This window comes from Elephas maximus, chromosome 8, assembly GCF_024166365.1.
Source record: "Elephas maximus indicus isolate mEleMax1 chromosome 8, mEleMax1 primary haplotype, whole genome shotgun sequence".
Taxonomy (NCBI): Eukaryota; Metazoa; Chordata; class Mammalia; order Proboscidea; family Elephantidae; genus Elephas; species Elephas maximus.
This window is the reverse complement of record NC_064826.1, coordinates 8,938,859-8,958,223: the sequence shown is the minus strand read 5'-3', so window position 1 is coordinate 8,958,223 and position 19,365 is coordinate 8,938,859. Positions and strand designations below refer to the sequence as shown.

At 47.9% G+C, this 19,365-nt stretch overlaps 1 protein-coding gene across 8 annotated transcripts in view; it reads left to right on the top strand.

The window, feature by feature from the left end:
* Positions 1–19,365, top strand: part of AGK (acylglycerol kinase) — a 115,826-nt gene that overhangs the window by 59,047 nt on the left and 37,414 nt on the right. For all 8 annotated transcript variants that reach the window (XM_049894648.1, XM_049894645.1, XM_049894644.1 and 5 more), the window contains 4 exons: positions 3,334–3,413; positions 8,002–8,059; positions 11,496–11,643; positions 12,491–12,588. In XM_049894648.1, the coding sequence (XP_049750605.1) occupies positions 3,334–3,413; positions 8,002–8,059; positions 11,496–11,643; positions 12,491–12,588 (384 nt within the window). The remainder of the gene's footprint in view (positions 1–3,333; positions 3,414–8,001; positions 8,060–11,495; positions 11,644–12,490; positions 12,589–19,365) is intronic.

Below are 19,365 nucleotides of genomic sequence, written 5' to 3'. Positions count from 1 at the left end.
CACTCTTCCTTATCCATCGTCCAGCTTTCACATGCATACGAGGCAACTGAAAACACCCTGGCTGGGGTCAGGCCCACCTTAGTCTCCAAGGTGACACCTTTGCTTTTCAGCACTTTAAAGAGGTCTTTTGCAGCACATTTGCCCAATGCAACGCATCTTTTGATTTCTCGACTGCTGCTTCCATGGGCATTGATTGTGGATCCAAGTAAAATTGAAACTTGAGTCTTGAATTTTTTGTCAGTTCTTTCAGCTTGAGAAATGTCGGGTGTGTTCTTCCCTTTTGGTATTCTAGCTCCAGGTCTTGGCACATTTCATTATAATACTTTACTTTGTATTGTCGAGCTGCCCTAAAGATAAATCTTTAAAGATTACAGCCTCGGAAACCCTATGGGGCAGTTCTACTCTGTCCTATAGGGTCTCTATGTGTCAGAATCGACACCATGGTAAAGAGTTTTTTTTTTTTTTTTTATACTACTGAGTACTTGACTTTGAATTAACTACAGAAAATATTGATGGAGCATTTTTAGTTCTTTTTTCTGTTTGATTTGGGCACTGGCACCCCAGAGCCAAGCAAGCTAGATGTGTGTGGAATAGGGGGACCTAGAGTAGATCCCTTTCTTCCCTTACCATTCCTGGCAAGTTCTGTGAACTCCTTTCTGAGCCCTGGCTCTGATCCTTCTCTGAGTCGTGGAGTGCTTCAGTGCTCCTACCTTTGTGTCTTACTTCACAACAACAAAAAAACCCAAAGAGTTGCCATCGAGCCAGTTCGGATTCATGGCAACCCCATGCGTGTCAGAGTAGAACTGTGTTCCATAGAGTTTTCAGTGGCTGTGATCTTCTGGTAGTAGATTACCAGGCGTTTCTTCCAAGACACCTCTGGGTGAATTCGAACAGCCCACCTTCAGTTAGCAGCTGAGTGTGTTAACTGTTTGTACCGCCCTAAAACTCCTTGATTAGGCACCTCCCAGTCTTCTCCCATACCTATCTAGTTGTTACGGATTTTATTTTGTCCCTTCAAAATGTGTGTCAACTTGGCTGGGCCATGATTCCCAGTATTGTGTGATGGTCTACCGTTTTGTCATCTGATGTGATTTTCCTCTGTGTTGTAAATCCTATCTCTATGATGTTAATGAGGTGGGATTAGCATTGGGTATGTTAATGAGGCAGGACTCAGTCTGCAAGATCAGGTTGTGTTTTAAGTCAATCTCTTTTGAGCTTTAAAAGAGAGAAGCAAGCAGAGAGACATGAGGACCTCATACTACCAAGAACAAGAGCCAGGAGGATAGTGTGGCCTTTGGACCTGGGGTCCCTGCACTGAGAAGCTCCTTAACTGGGGAAGATTGATGACAAGGACCTTACCCCAGAGCTGACAGAGAAATCCTTCCCCTGGAGCTGGCACCCTGAATTCGAACTTGTAGCCTCTTAGACTGTGAGAGAATAAATTTCTCTTTGGTAAAGCTGTCCATTTGTGGTATTTCTGTTACAGCAGCACTAAATAACTGAGATACTAGTCAACAGGAATTATTTTGTTTTCACTGTACCTCATGTCTTTGTTCCAGCTAGCTGTCTCAGTTATTTCCCTCAGCCAAGCACTGGGCCATTTTCTCTGGGATTAAGTCTCCTCAGGGAAGTGTGTGAATTGGGGCGGCACGTCTCCTCAGCGTTAAGACCTGGCTGGCTCAGGGCTGTGTGCCTGCCTTTCTGTTTTCTGCCTTTCTGCTCTGTTTCCTGAGCGCCCATCTCTCTCCCCATCCCACTCCCCAGCTCTGGTCTGGACATGCCCTCCACGTCATTGCGGTGTCATTATGGTGTTCCTGCATCTGGTCCCCTTTCTCAGGGCTCAGGGTCTTGTGTGACCTGTTGTCCACTGTCTGAAAACTATGGTTTTATGTACTTGGCTGGTTTTTCAGTTGTTCAGCACAGAGGAGCAATTCCAAGCCCTGTTACTCCATCATGGCTGGGGGTAGAAGTCTTACCACTAGCTTTTTAACAACAGGTTTTTGTTGAAATATTTGACGTCGATATGTAATTGAGTTCAGCAAAGTCATCCTGCGGGTATCAGTTTAAGCTGGTCCTCTTCCAGATTCATGGGCAACTGGCTTTCTTCTTCTACCTTATCCTCAGGGCGGTTACTCCCAGTAGGGAGCGAGCCTTTCTGAATGTCCCTCAGGGCAGGGCACACCTTGTTCAGAGCACTGCAATGTAGAGGTGGCTGAGTCTTCTCATTCCGTGGCGCCCTTAGTGTCTCAGCAACTTTTCATGCTGTCCCTGGGCTAAAAGAGATACCAGGAGTCTCATTTACATAATATTCAGGTCCAGGCAATCTGATACGTTCTTGATGTGCCAGCCGGGTGTTCCACCATTGCTCTAGTTCCCTTCGCCCTTTGTAACCAGGTGCAGAGAGCACAACAGTGAAGCCCACCGTGTGTGCTTCCAGAATCCCCTTACTTGGGCGGAAGTGGGCTGGTGGGGCGGCACCCCCACCCCTGCTCTCCCCTCGTGGAGGGTAGGAGACGACTCAGCTGACCGGCTCTCCTCCAGTCCCTCATCCTCTGCTGTCCTGGGAGCAGCGGCTGCTGGCTCTGCCCCATTCAGCGAGTCCTGTTGAGCTGTGCCTGGCGGCTGCTTGGAGCTCTCCTTAGAGTGTGGGCTGCTCCGTGCATTTCGGTCTTCAGCACCTGTGGCTGCAAGTCTGAGCTGCAGGGAAAGTCCCCGTGGGATGCTGGCACAGGTCTCACTGGTACTCTGAGGAAATCCATCGTGGAGTGGATCTCTCGGTGGCAGCGCTTCTGTTAAACGTGTTTTCAGTATATTGCTTGACTCACTAATCTATTAAAAACTCACTATTATGAAAAGCAAAACTCGGCCTTAAAGCCGTGGTGTAAATCCCGATCCCTCCCTACCCTGACCTGTTGTGACAGAAGTTTGACCACATATGCAGACATTCAGGTGAGTCGTATAGAGTAGTAGCTTCTGGTCTGACTGGAGAGCTCTGGGTCTTCGGAGGGGGGTGCAGGCTCCAGTCAGCTTTGCCTGGAGCAGGTAGACGGGAGAGAAGACATTCTGGCCGACCGACCACCACACGGCCTGGAGGGTGATGGAACACTGCTGTCAGCAGGTTCATGAGGCCCAGCGTGCCAAACGCAGTTTCATTTTACAGCGTGGCTTCTACTGAGCACGCATGGGGTGAATGTCTTTGAAGTCTGCACATACTTTTTAGAACGTTGGCTTGACTTGATGAAAAGTAGGCCCGGATGTCTGCTGGCTGCTTACATGCAGAGAGCCCCAGGTAGTTGTATCTGTTCATCTAAATTCAGTGTATTTACCTTCCAGGGTGAAAAGGAGCAGCCTGTGTTCGCAATGACCGGCCTTCGGTGGGGGTCCTTCTGGGACGCCGGTGTCAAAGTCAGCAAGTAAATCCTCCTTCTTGTTCTGTCCCTGCCTCTGAGGTTTTAAGATGCAGTGATCTTGTGGGAATAAATCTGGTGGGCCTGGGGGCTGAATTGTGTGTGAATGATGGTGTCAGGTCCATCAGCTAGAGGTTTATCTTCTGTTTGCAGAAAGGTTGTGGAAGGTTCCGGTTTCCCTAGCACTGGCTTTTTGGGAGCCGGAGAGGAGAGAGTATGTCTCTGTTTATACACACAGTGTTGAGAGAGGTTAGGCTTGGGCTAGCCTAAAGGGAGAGTTGTTTGCCGTCACCCTGAGGCCTGCGTTGTCACTGGGCACTGAGGGGAAGGCATGGGCACTGTCGCCCAAAGCCTTTCCGGCCCTGGTGAGACTTTCCCAGGGGTGTTTGGAGGCTTAGTAGCTGGGACATGGGCTGCCCCCCTGGACAAGGCAGGGAGATGGTGCCTGGCTCTGTTGTGAGGAGGAAGAGACAGCTGTGGAAGAGGGCCTCCCATGGGAATGGGCTACTTTCTGGCGAATTCGTTGTGTAAGATGGAATGGTGGACTTGGAGTGTGGCGTGTCCTGTCCTGTTTGGTGGGCAGGGGCTTCCTCGGGACTGGAGGAATGGATTATGGCTGAGTTGCACTCGATCTCACACCTGACTGTTACCCAGAAGGCCCTCTTCCCTCACAGGCAGCCTGGCTCCCTTCACAACGCTGCTCTCACGTGTCTTGTTCATTATTCCCGCTGATAAAACTTCTGGCAGCGCAATGTCAGAAGAGAGATATTACTGTGTGTATGTATCACACACTGCATTCTTAAATACTTCACATCATCTTACTTGCAAGTATGCTATAATTATCTTGATTCTAGAAATGACCTGGTGTTTGATCTATAATCTCCAATTCCAGCAGCTCACCAGGAGGAGTTGCTTAGCTTTCCCGGAAAAGTCTGGTGGGAATAAATTGCATTCCCAAATATGTTCCCCAGCCATTAAACACCGCCACAGGTCAGTCCTGTTAGAAATGTGTCACCTAATTTTCAGTATTTATGTTTTCAATAGGCTTTATTTTTTAGAGCAGTTATAGGCTTACAGAAATATTGTACAGGAAGTACGGAGAGTTCCCATACGGCCCCTCCCCTCGGTTTCTCCTTTCGTTAACATCTTGCCTTCCTGTGGTGCATTTATTACGATGGGTGAACCCATACTGATACATTATTAGTAACCAAAGTCCATAGTTGACATTAGGGTTCACTCTGTGTTGTACAGTCCTTTGGGTTTTGACAAACTTTCCAGTATTTCGATTAATTTCTGAACAATGAATTTTAAAATCCTAGTCCCACTGAGTAGCTCTGTGCATTATGGGAGACAGGGTGAGGGTGTGAGGAGTGCTTCTAGCTGGCCAGAGGGCCACTACAAGCATAGTGTCACACTTGCTGTTGTAGAGATGAAGGGAACTGCTAGGAATCTAGAAATAAAATGCCCCGTAGAAAGATGTTTTTCTAACTGGCTAACCAGGAGAAGAAATAAACTGTAAAGTAAAGACCTTAGCTTAAAAATAAAACCTATCAGATAACGTGCTAAAATGAGTTAGTTTATGTGGCCTTTTGCCAGCTTGTGAGGTTTTTCCCCTAAGCCCTGAGTAGTTACCTTTGCCCTAGTTTTCTACCCCCAGAGGGTTTGTTACATTTGTCCAGGTTGATTGACTTTTCCTGGTGGGAAGCTGTAAACAGCTGGATAGTTTGATACTTTTTGTGTAGCCTTGGGGGCCAGCCTGCCATATGATTGGTCTATTTTACATACCTTGCAGGGGTTGGTTGGTTTACTATGCAAATTGAGTGATTTGTGCTCCACCAAGGAGATTGGTCAGTTCATGGTCTTCCCGGGAGGGCCACGCCTTGAAATTGACAAGGAGTTTGGTTATATAAAGCAGTGAACCCCACAGAGATTTTTAGAGGTAAGAAGAGAAAAGAAGGAGAGAGAGAGAGAGAGACACAAGGAACCTCCTGAAAGAGCTGTAACATGGGTAAAGGGCTGTGGCACTGAAGATGGTGAGGAGCCCAGAAGGGGTCTAGCGGCAGAGTCACTGGTGATGGTAGAAAGCTGCTGCTAGGAAAGCAGCTGAGAGAGCTGAGCAAACTGCTAACTGGGTGTGAGCTGGACCAGTTAGCAGTGGAGAGGCCGACGACAGAGATGTTGAAGGCAGAGAGGCCTTTGGGGCTGAGAGGGGGCATCCATGGCCAAGAGGGGGTGTGCACGGCTGAGAGAGGATGTGCATGGCCAAGAGGTGGCGTGCATGGCTGAGAGGGCATGCACGTTGAAGGCAGAGAGGCCTCTGTGGCCGAGAGGAGGTATGCGTGGCTGAGGTGGGTGGGTGTCCATGGCTGAGAGGGGGTGTGCACAGCTGAGAGGGGACGTGCACAGCTGAGGAGGGGGGCATGCGTGGCCGAGGGGGCATCCATGGCCTACCGGGGTCATGCACAGCTGAGAGGGGGCCTCCATGGCCGAGAGGGGGTGTGCAGGGCCAAGCAGGATCGTGCACAGCTGAGAGGGGGCATGCGTGGCCGAGAGGGGGTATGCAGGGCTTAGAGAGGGCATGCGTGGCTGCGAGGGGGTGTGCCTGGCCAAGAAAGGGAGCGCACGGTGGAGGGGGGTGTGCATGGCCAAGAGGGGGCCTCTGTGGCCGAGAGACGGCGTGCACAGCTGAGTGGGGGCATCCATGGCTGAGAGGGGGCGTGCACCGCTGAGAGGGGGTGTGCATGGCCGAGAGGGGGCATCCATGGCCAAGAGGGGGCGTGCACAGCTGAGAGGAGGTGGGCATGGCCAAGAGATGGGCCTGTTAAAGCTGTTCTGGTTGGAAGCTGTCCTGTACCAAAGCAGGGAGAGATGTGCTCTCCACCTCAGGGAAGCCTTCCAGGCCTTGCTTCCTGATCCTGATCTCCGGTTGTAGACTCTTACTTCCCTGAGAAGCCACTTAGCTGTGAGTATGTCTGTGAACTCTGCAGCCATTGCAGCGGACTACCAAACCCAGCAGAGAAGTAGAGGGTGCCATGGCGGGGGAAACAGCTGGTGTCAGAAATGGTAAAGCAGGTGGAGGGTGGAGGTCTGTCTGACCTCCCTGTCACAACCCAGTGCCGTTGAGTCGATTCCAACTCATAGCGGCCCTATACGACAGAGTAGAACTACCCCCATAGAGTTTCCAAGGAGTGCCTGGTGGATTCGAACTGCCGACCCTTTGGTTAGCAGCCATAGCACTTAACCACTACACCACCAGGGTTCCCGGGAACCAACTTTGTGCTGATCCCAATTCTTACTGTCCCCGAGGAATCTAGGTGATGTCTGACACCATGCTGTAGCACAGATGACCAAGGCCCCCGTTAGGAGCATCACAGTACTGACTTCAGTAGACATGTGGAAGATTCCTCCTGGCCCACTGGGTGATGTCTGAACTCCTCCTCCTGGTATTCAAGGCCTACCTCCCTGTCATCACCCCTAGTCAGGCGGCGACCTGGCTTGGCTTGTGTGCATCTCTCCCTTGCTGTGGTTCTCAATCTCACCGTGTCCTGCGTCCTTGCTGTTCCCCTGACCTAGAACGACCTCCTTCCCCACTGCAGGTGTCTAGATTGACCCAGGTTTCTAAGTCCCACACCTCCCTTATTTGTGTGTCATTCATTGTACAAGCACGGCTGCTCCAGGACTAGGCCGTCATGGGTCTTACATCTCCGTGACTCCTTACCAGCAGATAGTTATCACCGTATTCCATGTCATGTACACTCATTTATTGTTTTCGTTACTTCTGTGTCTTCCTTTCTCAGCTCATAAGCCCCCAGAGGTGGGAGTTTTATGTGTATTTCTGCTGTCGCCTCCGCACACACAATAGGTGTTAAATAAGTGCATGCCGACCAGAGTCAAATAGGGAGCAGTTAAGATGGAGTGGGAGGTGGCACATATGTGTTTTAAGAGCGGAATCCACTTTATGCCTCCTTTCTAATTCTAACTTGAATCTTTGTCTCTTTAGTAAGCTTTATTTTTTGTTGTTGTGTGCCATTAGGTTGGTTTTAGAAATACGCAAGAGACTGTTTTCATTCTCAGGTTTAACGTTTGCCATTTTAAAACTGCATGACATGAGCAGTGTGAGGTTTCTGTGATTTATAAATTTTATTTGTTGTGTGTGTGTGTGAGAGAGAGAACTTGGTTTTTCAGACCCAGGCATTTGGTGTGTAACCCCTCAGCTCCCAGCATCTGCATCTCCGTGCAGCCTTGTCCTGGTCCAGTCGTCACCGTCTGGAACGGATACTCAGCCACACTCAGTGGTAGGAAGTCTATGCTACTGCGATGCTCGTGGATTTAGAGATTCGTGGAGTCTCTGAGTATACAGGCCTTACGAATCGCAGGGATCTGTCTGCTGTAAAGCTAATTCTGTACTGTTAGACGTGCGTTGAAATGCAGATGAAACGTTTGCGGGGACACCTTTTATGCCAGGCCACAGTCCCCGGGCCTCCAGAGGCAGCAGGGCAGTAGAGGCGCAGTACTCATGCGCTGTCATGGGGTGTTCACCACCTCTGCAGCTCTCTTAGCGTCCTAATCAGACTTTCATCTTGATCCCTCTCAGGTACTGGTATCTTGGACCTCTAAAAACCAAAGCCGCCCACTTTTTCAGCACTCTTAAGGTAAGTGAAATTTACAGTGTAAGAACATGCCCCCTTGTTTTGCGCACTTGTCGCTGTGGGGATGTGTGTGTTTGGGATACTTTTAACTTCCCTGCTGTGGATCTAGGTGACATGCTCCATTGCTGAAAAGGGGCAGATTTGCCTATACGCAAATGCAGGAAGCTTTCCTGTTCTGATAACCATCCCTCATCTGCCAGCTCTTTCCCTCCGTGACCAAACCCACAGTTAGTTTCTCTTTAACATGGTCTCCCCTTGGCTTGTTCATTCACTCGTGCTCGCCAGGCACACCTTGAACAGCATGACCTGTATCTCATGTGTTAATTGTGTGTCTGTGTCCATGCCTGGGAATGAATTACAGATTTGTATATCTAACTATGCGTATACAATGTACACAACATCAGTGGGTCTCAAGTGGTATTAGCCAAATGTGGCCAGTGGCTATTGCATCGGACGACATAGATGCAGAAGCATTCCTGTCAGAGAAAGTGCTGCTATAGGCTAAAAATAGGCTAGACGTTAAAAAAGGTTGGCATAGAGAAAAGCTTAGCTTATATTAACAGCAATGCTGATAGAAAAGTCGTCCTCAACTATGGGCTAAATACCGTGTTCAGCTGTGATGCACACTGAAGTAGTCTATTCACAATGTGGATGGCCAGTCTGAAAACTGCCAGGTAGAATTTGAATGGAGTGAAAAGTTTGATTCCAATATTAGTACTGAGAGTATTGAGTGTTTTTCTAATTATAAAAGTAATACGTGTTCATTGCAGAACCTTGCCAAATGTAGCTCCCGCCACCTGAAATAAACTCCAATTGGATTAAAGAATTAGATAAAAAAGAGTAAACCCGCTAAAGTACTGGAGGTGAATCTGTGTGCTTATTAAGGTGAACTTGGGAACAAGGCCTTTCCAAGCATGGCGCCTACGGCAGACTGTCAGAGTAAAATGCATCCTTAGCACCGCACAAGGGAGTGGTTTCACCGGCGGTGTAGTCGGGGCGTCAGGGAAGAAGCAGAGTAACTACATACTTAAGTTGTGGAATCTGGGAGAACGTGAATCTTTCCAACATTCATGTAGCAAACAAGCCCTGCTCTGTGCTTGGGATACCAAGTCAAACAAAACATGCTTCCTGCCCTCCGTGAGTTTTCACGTGCTGGAGGAGGGCTGACATCAGTCTGCAGTTTGGAAGTGCAGAGAGAGACACACGAGAAGACTGAGACGGGGCAGAGAGGGGCAGTGTCTGCATCTGACCTTGGTCAGTAGTCTTCCCAGGGAAGGTGGCACTCACGCGAGGTCTGGGGTACACAGAAACCGAACCAGTGGCTGTCGGATGGCTTCTGACTCGTAGTGACCCTATAAGACAGAGTGGAACTGCCCCGTAGGGTCTTTCTTCCTGGCTGTAATCTTCACGGGAGTAGGTACCAGGTCTTTCTTCTGGGAGCAGCTGGTGGATTCAAACCACTGACCTTTAGGTTAGCAGTTGAGCACTTAATCACTGCACCACCTGGGCTCCTAAGGGTACACATAGGGCTTAGGTAAAGGACACCCTGGGTGGAGGGGCAGGATGTGTGCAGGTGCTGTGGGTAACGTGGCCACCAATGTGGGGAATGCAGTAGGTTGGCAGGAAATAAAGCCAGTGCTAGGTCGGGGCAGATGGTGGGCTTTGGAGGTGGGATCTGACTTTTAACTTAAAGCAGTGGGAGTCTAAGCAGGGAATGACACAATTCAATCTGCATTTTAGAGTTGTTTGGCCTCAGTGTGGACAAGGGATTGGACGTGGGTAGGCCAGAGGCAAAGGAGCCCTGGTTAAGCACTCTACTACTAACCGAAAGGTCAGCGGTTGGAATCCACCAGCCGCTGCACAGGAGAAGGATGTGGCAGTCTGCTTCCATAAAGATTACAGCCTTGGGAACCCTGTGGGGCAGTTCTACTCTGTTCTGTAGGGTCTACGAGTTGGACTCGACTCGGTGGTAGCCAACAACAACACGCTGAAGGTGAGGGCATCAGGTAGAAGGCTGTTGAACCGACCCAGGCGTGAAGTGATGAGGTCTGACCAAGGCAGCAACAGTGAGTGTTGACAGTGAGGGTAGGTTCAGGTGGAAGCCTCCAAAGCTGGGGAGCGAGTATGGGCTCCCAGGTGTCTGGTTTGACAGACTAGAGTTTTTTTAACTAGAGTTTTCCATTAGCACTGATAATATTAGAATAAGGCCAAACTTGTGAAGAGAGGTGAAATTTTCAGTTTGGCATGTGCTGAGTCTAAAATACCTGAGGTACAGACACATGGAGACACAGTTGTGACTGAGGTTTGGAAGTAAGTCAGCAGAGATGTCTGGGCTGAAGGAACAGCTTTAGATGTCCTAGTGTGTGGATGGCATTGACACATGGGTTAGGTGGAGTACCTGTGAGAACAAAGGTAGAGTACCTGTGAGAACAGGAGTAGCCCTGAGGAATGAAGACATGGAAAGAGCCAGAAATGGTGGCTGAGAAGCACTGAGAGAAAACCCAGGAGAGAGTTCTGGCACCGAAGCCAGCAGAAGAGGGGATGTCCGGAAGCAAAGAGACCAAACGGAGATGTGAGAATGCACCAGGTTCAGCAGCCGAGCTCCCAGTAACCTCCAAGTGGAGGGGTAGGAGCCACGTTGAAGAACGTGAGGAATAAACGGAAGGTCAGGATGTGGTGACAGCAAGGGTAGCTCCTCCTTCAAGCCCTTTAAGGAGAAGGGAGAGAGGAGAGGAAGCAAAGGCTAGAGAGAAGCACGGGGCCAGGGGAGTGCTGTTATTCTCTTAACTGGAGAGATACACTGCAGCAAAGGAAGGAAGAGGAGGAGTGAGGATACAGGAGACAGGAGGGATGACTGAGTGGCCAGCCCCACGGGCAGGTAGGAGGGTCTAGGATCCTCGCCTTGGTTGGGGAAAGGGCACTTTTCTCATTGAGACAGGAGGAATGTAAGGGAAGGTCTAGATGGAAAGTGTGTGGAACCTGAAGAGCATTCTCTCTGGTGTGTCTGACACTCCCTTGAAGTGTGGGAAGCAGAGCGGTCTGTGGAGAATGGGGCTGGGGGGATTGGCAGCATGTGGTGGATGAAGAAAGGTGAAGATGGGGTGAGCAGGATTGTCAGGTAGCAGTGAGGCTCCGAGACAGGAACGTAGGTGACACTGTGCTCCCCTGGGTGACTTTTGCTTTCCCCTCTCAGTACTCAGCAGGCGTGTTTGTTGCTCCAGAACTAGGGCTCTTCAGGGCGAGTGTGAGGAAAGAGGGGCCCCGGTGACGTAGTGGTTAAGAGCTCGGCTGCTAACCAAAAGTGCAGGTCAGAGGTGTGTACCTGCCTGCCTGCCTGTCTGCAGCGGGAGGAGATCCTGAGCTGCCCACGGGCCCAGGTGGGCTGCTCCCAAAGTGGGAGCAGCCTCACATGACTGTGTTCTCTCTCCCCTTCAATAAGGAGTGGCCGCAGACTCACCAGGCCTCCATCTCGTACACGGGACCCACACAGAGACCCTCCAGTGAGCCAGAAGAGGCCCCCCCAAGGCCGTCTCTGTACCGGAGGATTCTGCGGAGGCTGGCGTCCTACTGGGCACAGCCACAGGATGGTGAGCAGTGTGGCGCTGGCCATGGGGAGCCCTGGGGAACACCCGGGTGACCCATCAGCCTCAGACTGAGCTGGAGCAGGGGGCGCTGTCTAGGGCCCACATGGCAGCCTCCCGTAACACCCTCACTGAGATGGGGGGATGGCACAGAAGGCTTGCAGGCCCAGCCCACCTGACAGTGTCTCGCTGATGGTATCACATGGGCAAGACAGCAGCCTTGGGGCCATTTTGCTCCCCCATAGGCTGTATTTTTTAGGGCAGTTTTAGGTTTACAGAGAAACTGAGAAGGAAGAAGGGAGAGTTCCCAGGAGCCCCCTGCACCCATTTCTGCTATTACTGACGTGGTGTGTTCCTGCGGTGCGTTTGTTACAGGTTATGGGCCAGTGTTGACGCGTGGTTGTTACCTAAAGCCCATCACTCACATGAGGGCTCACTGTCCCCTGTGTCCTATGTGACGCAGAGCCCCAGAGCCCCCTCCCTGTCCCGACCCTGCGTCATTGTGACTGCTGTTGGTGAGGATGTTTTGGGCAAAGAGATTGCACGTCGGGCCTGGCTTTTTAGCCTTGGGCATGAGAAGTGTGAATAAAAAAGACGGGGGAGCGGCTGCAGAGGACTGGGCTGCAGAGCCTAGTGGTGCTGGGTGGGGGGCTGTGGGGGGGGCTGTGGGGGGGTGCGGTGGGTAGAGGGGGCCCTGGTGGGTTTAGGGGGCCCTGGTGAGTGGAGGGGGCCCTGGTGGGGGGGGGCGCTGTTGTGGGTTTAGGGATGCTGTGGTGGGTGGGGGGGTGCTCTGGTGGATTTAGAGGGCGCTCTGTGGGAAGTGGTCAGTGACCTGTGTCTTGTGGCCTCACAGCCCCCTCCCGAGAGGTGCGCCCCGAGGTCTGGAAGGAGCTGCAGCTGTCCACCATCGAGCTGTCCATCACGACGCGGAACCAGCAGCTGGACCTGGCGGTGAGTGTGCTGGCAGGTTGTACTGGAAGGGCGTTGGCGACGGTGTCGGAGGCTGTGGAGGCTTCCTGCCTTCAGAGAACTGAGGGCGGAGGCCTCTTGGCGCTCAAAGTCAGCTACTCCCGCTTGTACTGGGGTCAAAACGTGTGGGACTTTTACTTGAGTAAATACCCGTTATTTTGGGGACTAAGCTGAGAATGTAGATCCCCAGTAGGAGATTTTATTTGGGTCCAGGCGGTAGGCCTGCACTACGGCAGCCACTAGCGACCTGTGGCTGTTTAAGTCTAAATTAATCAGAATAAGGAAAATGAAAGGCAGCTGCTCAGTCACACTAGCCCCAGCTGAAGCGCCCGACAGGCGGCCAGACCGTGGCCTGTAGCTGCTGCGGTGGAAGGTACAGACATAAAACGTCCCCATCGCTGCAGGAAGCTCTGTGGGATGGCGCTGCTGTAGACGGTACACTAAAAACAAGGTAGGCGTCAGAAAGCTGGCCTGCTTCTGTATAGCCCACACGCTATGAATTGTTTTTACGTTTTTAATAAGTTGGGGGGAAACAAATGGATAATGTTTTGTGACACATGAAAAGTATATGAAATTCAAATTTCAGTATCTATAAATAAAGCTTTATTTATGGATAAATAATCATTTCATATTCTCTATGGCTTCATTAACATATTACCTGGCTACTTTCCCACTTCAGCAGCCGACTTGAGTAGAGACAGACTGTCTGGCCCACAGTGCCCTAAAACATTTACTACCTGGCCCTTTACAGAGAAAGTTTCCTGATCCCTGGTGTAGAGAACACCTTAGTAATTTATATGAATGAGGGTGTTAATAGAAGAGTCAGCCTTAACTCTGCACTAAACACTGTGTTCAGCCTTTATACAAATTAGAACAGTCACAGTGTGGACAGCCAATCTGAAAATAACAGGTGGATTGAATGTACTGAGAAGTTTAATTCCTATATTAATATTCAGAGTATTGAGTGTTTGTCTAATTATAAAAGTAATACATGTTCATTGCAGAACATTTGGAAAACATAGCTCCCTTTACCTTCAAAACAAAATCCAGTGTAATTCAAGAATTAAATGTAAAAAACTACTCAAGTACTAAAGGGAAATCTAAGTGATTATCAGTATAAACTTGGGGAGGACAGGGCCTTTCTAAGCATGATGCCTAAGGCAAAAATCATATTGATGCATTTGTCTACTTATTGAAAATGTCACTGTAGAGAGATTTTTAAGTGACATATTGAGAAATACATCATTTCCTAATGTGATAGAGTAGGGCGTGGTAAGCTAGGCTGTTCATACCAAACAAAAACCAAACCCATTGCCATTGAGTAGATTGCAACTCATGACGACCCCACGTGTCACAGGGTAGAGCTGCTCCACAGGGTGTTCTTGGATGTAATCCTTATGGAAGCAGGTCACCAGGCATTTCTTCCGTGGCATGTCTGAGTGGCTCAGACTGCCAACTCTTGGGCTACTAGCTGAGCCCAAACTGCTCGCACCACCCAGGGAAGTCTTAGGAATCCGTAAGAAATGGGTAGGAGACTGATATAAAAACTGGGCAAAGGACAGGAATAGAAGATGTACAAAAGAAATAAGCATATAAAAATGGCTTATATTTAGTGAGTGTTTGCTGCATGCCAGGCACTGTCATAAGACGTTTACATAGTGTTAACTCATGTGGCCCTTGTAACTACTCCATCAGGCAGACAGGATTTTCATCTGCATTTTATAGGTAAAGAAACAGAAAAAGTGTTCATTGTACTTTAAAACGGTAACTGTTGAATTGCCATACACTGAAAAGCACCATAGTGCCCGGCATCGCGGTGAAACGGGCCACCTCGCTGCATTGTAGCACCCTCACGTATACAGAACCCTCTTCCCAGTGCCAGCCTGGCCGCGTACAGGAAGCATCTAAAACGTATGCTTACCCTTCCCTGCAAGTGTGTTCCTAGGAGTCTGTCCTATGGGAAAAATCAGATGAGTACATAATGGGGGCAGTCTCCTCCTCTCTTACATAATGGAATTCTGAAAACATTGATGAAAGTCAGTACATTCAGGCCGATAAGTAGATTCTGTTCCAGGAGAATGTTAAAAAGAACGATAAGATTTCTAATTATATGTTTCCTCTGTACCCAATCTTTGATAATGTACATTCCCAGTGTTTCCTTCATGTTCTTTAAGGTGTTCTCCTCTTTGATGGTTGAATGTCGATGAATGGATTGAGTTCAGCGAGTGTGTGATCGCGGCGCAAGATTAGCTGCGTTCCGAATGCTGAGCGTGTTTTATCTTTGTGCCAATTACAAAGTGTGTGATACTGCGCTTCTTATCACTGGGAGCAGCACATTCATTTTCTCATCCCGCCTCCACACCTCTTTGCAGACATAAAAGATGCAATAAAATATTCAAAGAGAATGGAGCCGCCACATAATGGCTCAAGATGTTCATTTGTCATTAAGAAAAGGGCATTTGGACTGTGAATGAGGCTTCAAGTGTGCAGTGCGTGGAAACTAGGATCTCCTGTACACCTCTGCTCCCTGTATTTATGACGGCAAAATACGTGAAACAAGCCAGCCAGGAGACTGGTTAAATACCTGTTGGTATGTTCACTGAACAGGCTCCTGATGTATTTATTAATAGAGAAAGATGCTCATTATACCATTGTTCAGTGGAAAATAGTGTGCACCAAATGATTTCGTTTCTTTTTAAGAAGAAATACTCCCACCTATAATTGAGTCTGCTGGGAAAGACCTTTTTAAAATGTTAAAAATCAAAGATGCCACTTTGAGGACTAAGGTGTACCTGACTCAAGCCATGTTATTTTCAATCACCTCACATGCATGCGAAAGCTAGACAGTGAATAAGGATGACCAAAGAAGAGTTGATGGTTTTGAATTATGGTGTTGGTGAAGAATATTGAATATATCACAGACTGCCAGAATAACAAACATACTACCTTGGAAGAAATATAGCCAGAGTGCTCTGTGGAAGTGAGGGTGGTGAGACTTTGCCCCCACATACTTTGGACATGTTCTCTGGAAGGACCAGTCCCTGGAGAAGGATATCATGCTTGATAAAGTAGAGGGTCAGCAAAAAAGAGGAAGACCCTCAATGAGATGGATTAACACAGAGGCAGCAACAATGGGCTCAGGCATAACAGCAATTGTGAGGATGGCACAGGACAGGGCAGTGTTTCATTCTGTTGTACACAGGGTTGCAGTGAGTCAGAACTGACTCGATAGTACCTAACAATGGCGGCATAATTGAGTCTTGTGGGTGATGGAGGTAAGGCTCCAATTGTTTGTTCTTTCCAGATGGAAAGCCAGTTGTATCAGCACCCTTTACTGAGAAGCCCATTTCTCCCCATGGATCTGCCACAAACCTGGCATACACCAAGTGTCTGTACACATGGGCATATTTCTAGGCGCTCTCTTCTCTTCTTTTGGTTTATTCAGATAATAAAAAAAACAAACCAGTTGCCTTCAAGTCGATTGTAACTCAGGGCCACCCTATGTGTTTCAGAGTAGAACAGTACTTCATAGGGTTTTCAGTGGCTGATCTTTTGGAAGTAAATTGCCAGGCCTTTCTTCTGAGGCTCCTCTGGGTGGGTTCGAACTGCTAAGTTAGTAGCCAATCACTTAACCATTTGCACCAATCTTGGACTCCGTACTTGTATTAGTATTCTGTTGTTGTTCCAGTTAGGTGGCGTCAAGTTGGTTCTGACTCACAGTGACCCTATGTACAACAGAATGAAATGCCGCCTGGTCCTGCACCATCCTCACAATCCTTGCTATGTTTGAGCCCATTTTTGCAGCCACTGTGAAACCCTGGTGGCGTAGTGGTTAAGTGCTATGGCTACTAACCTAAATGTCGGCAGTTCGAATCCGCCAGGCGCACCTTGGAAACTCTGTGGGGCAGTTCTGCTCTGTCCTTTAGGGTTGCTATGAGTCGGAATCTACTCGACGGCGGTAGGTTTTTTTTGTTGTTGTTGTTTTTGTTTTTTGTGTCTTTCCATATCACTGAGGATCTTTTTTGCTGACCCTCTACTCTACCAAGCATGATATCCTTCTCCAGACACTAATGCCTCCTGATAACATGTCCAAAGTATGTGAGACAAAGTTTTGCCATCCTTCTAAGGAGCATTCTGTCTGCACTTCTTCCAAGACAGATTTGTTCGCTCTTCTGGAAGTCCGTGGCATATTCAGTATTCCTCACCAACACCGTAATTCAGAAGCATTAATTCTTTGGTCTTGCCTATTCATTGTCCAGCTTTTGCGTGCTTATCAGGCGATTGAAAACACCATGGCTTGAGTCAGGTGCTCTTTAGTCTTCACAGTGACACCTTGACTTTTCAACATTTTAAAGAGCTCCTTTGCAGCAGATTCGCCCAGGGCAATACATGGTTTGATTTCCTGACGGCTGCTCCCATGGGCGTTGATTTGTGGATCTAAGTAAAGTGAAATCCTTGACAACTTCATTCATTTCTCTGTTTATCATGATATTGCTTATTGGTCCAGTTGTGAGGATTTTTGTTTTCTTTATGTTGAGGTGCAGTCCATACTGAAGGCTGCAGTCTTCAGTAAAAGAGATGAATAGAAGATTTCAAAGGGTGACATGAAAAGATAAAGTATTATAATGAAATGTGCAAAGACCTGGAGCTAGAAAACCAAAAGGGAAGAACATGCTGAACATTTCTCAAGCTGAAAGAGCTGAAGAAAAAATTGAAGCCTTGAGTCGTAATACCGAAGGATTCTACCGGTAAAATATTAAACGACACAGGAAGCATCAAATGAAGATGGAAGGAATACACAGAGTCACTGTACCGAAAAGAATTGGTTGACAGTCCGCCATTTCAGGAGGTAGCATATGATCAAGGACTGATGGTACTAAAGGAAGAAGTCCAAGCTGTACTGAAGACATTGGCGGAAAACAAGGCTCCAAGAATTGACAGAACATCCATCGAGATGTTTCAACAAACATATACAATGCAGGAAGTGCTTATTCATCTATGCCAAGAAATTTGGAAGACAGCTTCGTGGCTAACTGACTGGAAGAGATCCATGTTTGTGCCCACTGCAAAGAAAGGTGATCCAACAGAATGCAGATATTATTGAACGATGTCATATCACAGGGAAGTAAAATTTTGCAGATGATCATTCAAAAGCCATTGCAGCAGCATATTGACGTGGAACTGCCAGAAATTCAGGCCAGATTCAGAAGAGAGCATGGAACATTGCTGATGTCAGGTGGATCCTGGCTAAAAGCAGAGAATACCAGCAAGATGTTTACCTGTGTTTTATTGACTGCGCAAAGGCACTCGAGTGTGTTGATCATGACAAATTATGAATAACATTGTAAAGGATGGGAATTCCAGAACACTTAATTGGGCTATGAGGAACCTGTACATAGACCAAGTGGTAGTTGTTCAGACAGAACAAGGGGATACTGCATGGTTTAAAGTCAGAGAAGGTGTGCGTCAGGGTTCTATCCTTTCAGCATACCTATTGGATCTGTATGCTGAGCAAATACACAGAGAAGCTGGACTATATGAAGAACAGGCATCAGGACTGGAGGAAGACTCCACTAACAACCTGTGATATGCAGGTGACACACTTCTATTAATACTCTAGTCCCCTGCTTCATTATTATAACTTTATATTAAGCCCCTTTACCTTTTTCTTCTCCTTCAACAGTCTTTTGGTTATTCTTGGCTCTTTAGACTTTTATAAATCTTTGAGAATGTTTATTAAGTTCTACACAAAAATGTATTGATCAGGATTACACTGAGCCTATAAATCAGTTGAAGGAGAAATGGCATTTGAGCAATTTTGGCTCTTCTGTAGAAGGAAGATGCTGTATTTCTTCGTTTATTTAGGTCTTTAGTGTTTTCCAATTAAATAGTATAGTTTTCTCTATAACATTCCATGCCTTTTACTGGATGTATTCCTGGTTATCTTATTTGATGTTCTTATAGATAGTATTTCTTAAAATTTCATTTTCTAAGTATCTGATCTTGGCCTATGGGCATGTAATTGATTTTTTATATTGATTAACCGGCAACCTAACTAAATTCTTATTAATTATATTTATCTGTGGATTCTTTTGGATTTTCTACAGATACAGTCATACCAGCTGCAAATAATGGAAGTTTTGTTTCTTCTTTCCAGTCTTGTATCTCTGCCCTCTCTGCCAGGACCGGAGTACAGTGTTGAGTAGAAAACTGTGGCAGGATCTTAGCGAGAAAGGGCTCATTGCTTCGTTCTTGAGTTTGCTATTTTTTTTGTTAACGAGTTCCTTTCATTTCCCATTTGCTAAGAGCTTATCGTGAGTGGATATTTAATGTCATCAAGTGCCTTTCAGAATTGTTGAAATGATAAGATTTCCTCATCTCATCTCGGTGTGGTGAAGTACACTGATTCTGAATGTTGATTGGGACGTCTGCTTTCCACCAAGATGGAAACACAAGCCCCAGCTTTACTTTTGCATTTGAGCAACTAAAAAGCTGGGTGAGACCTATGAGGAAGTCTTGTGGGATGCTGGGACAAGCAGCAGCAGCGTAGCGTGGTGACCCTGAGGGGAGGGAAACAAGCAAGAAGAACCCTGCTGTTGCCCAGCCAAGAGAGAGGTTCCAGCCACAGCACAGGCAGGGAGCCCTCGAGGTCTCCCTCAGGTGAGGGGACCGCCAAGACACAGCAACTAGAGATCCTCCTTCCATCTTCTCTATGGTAGTCAGAGTGATGCTTCCAGCCCTCCAGAGGCTCCGAATTTC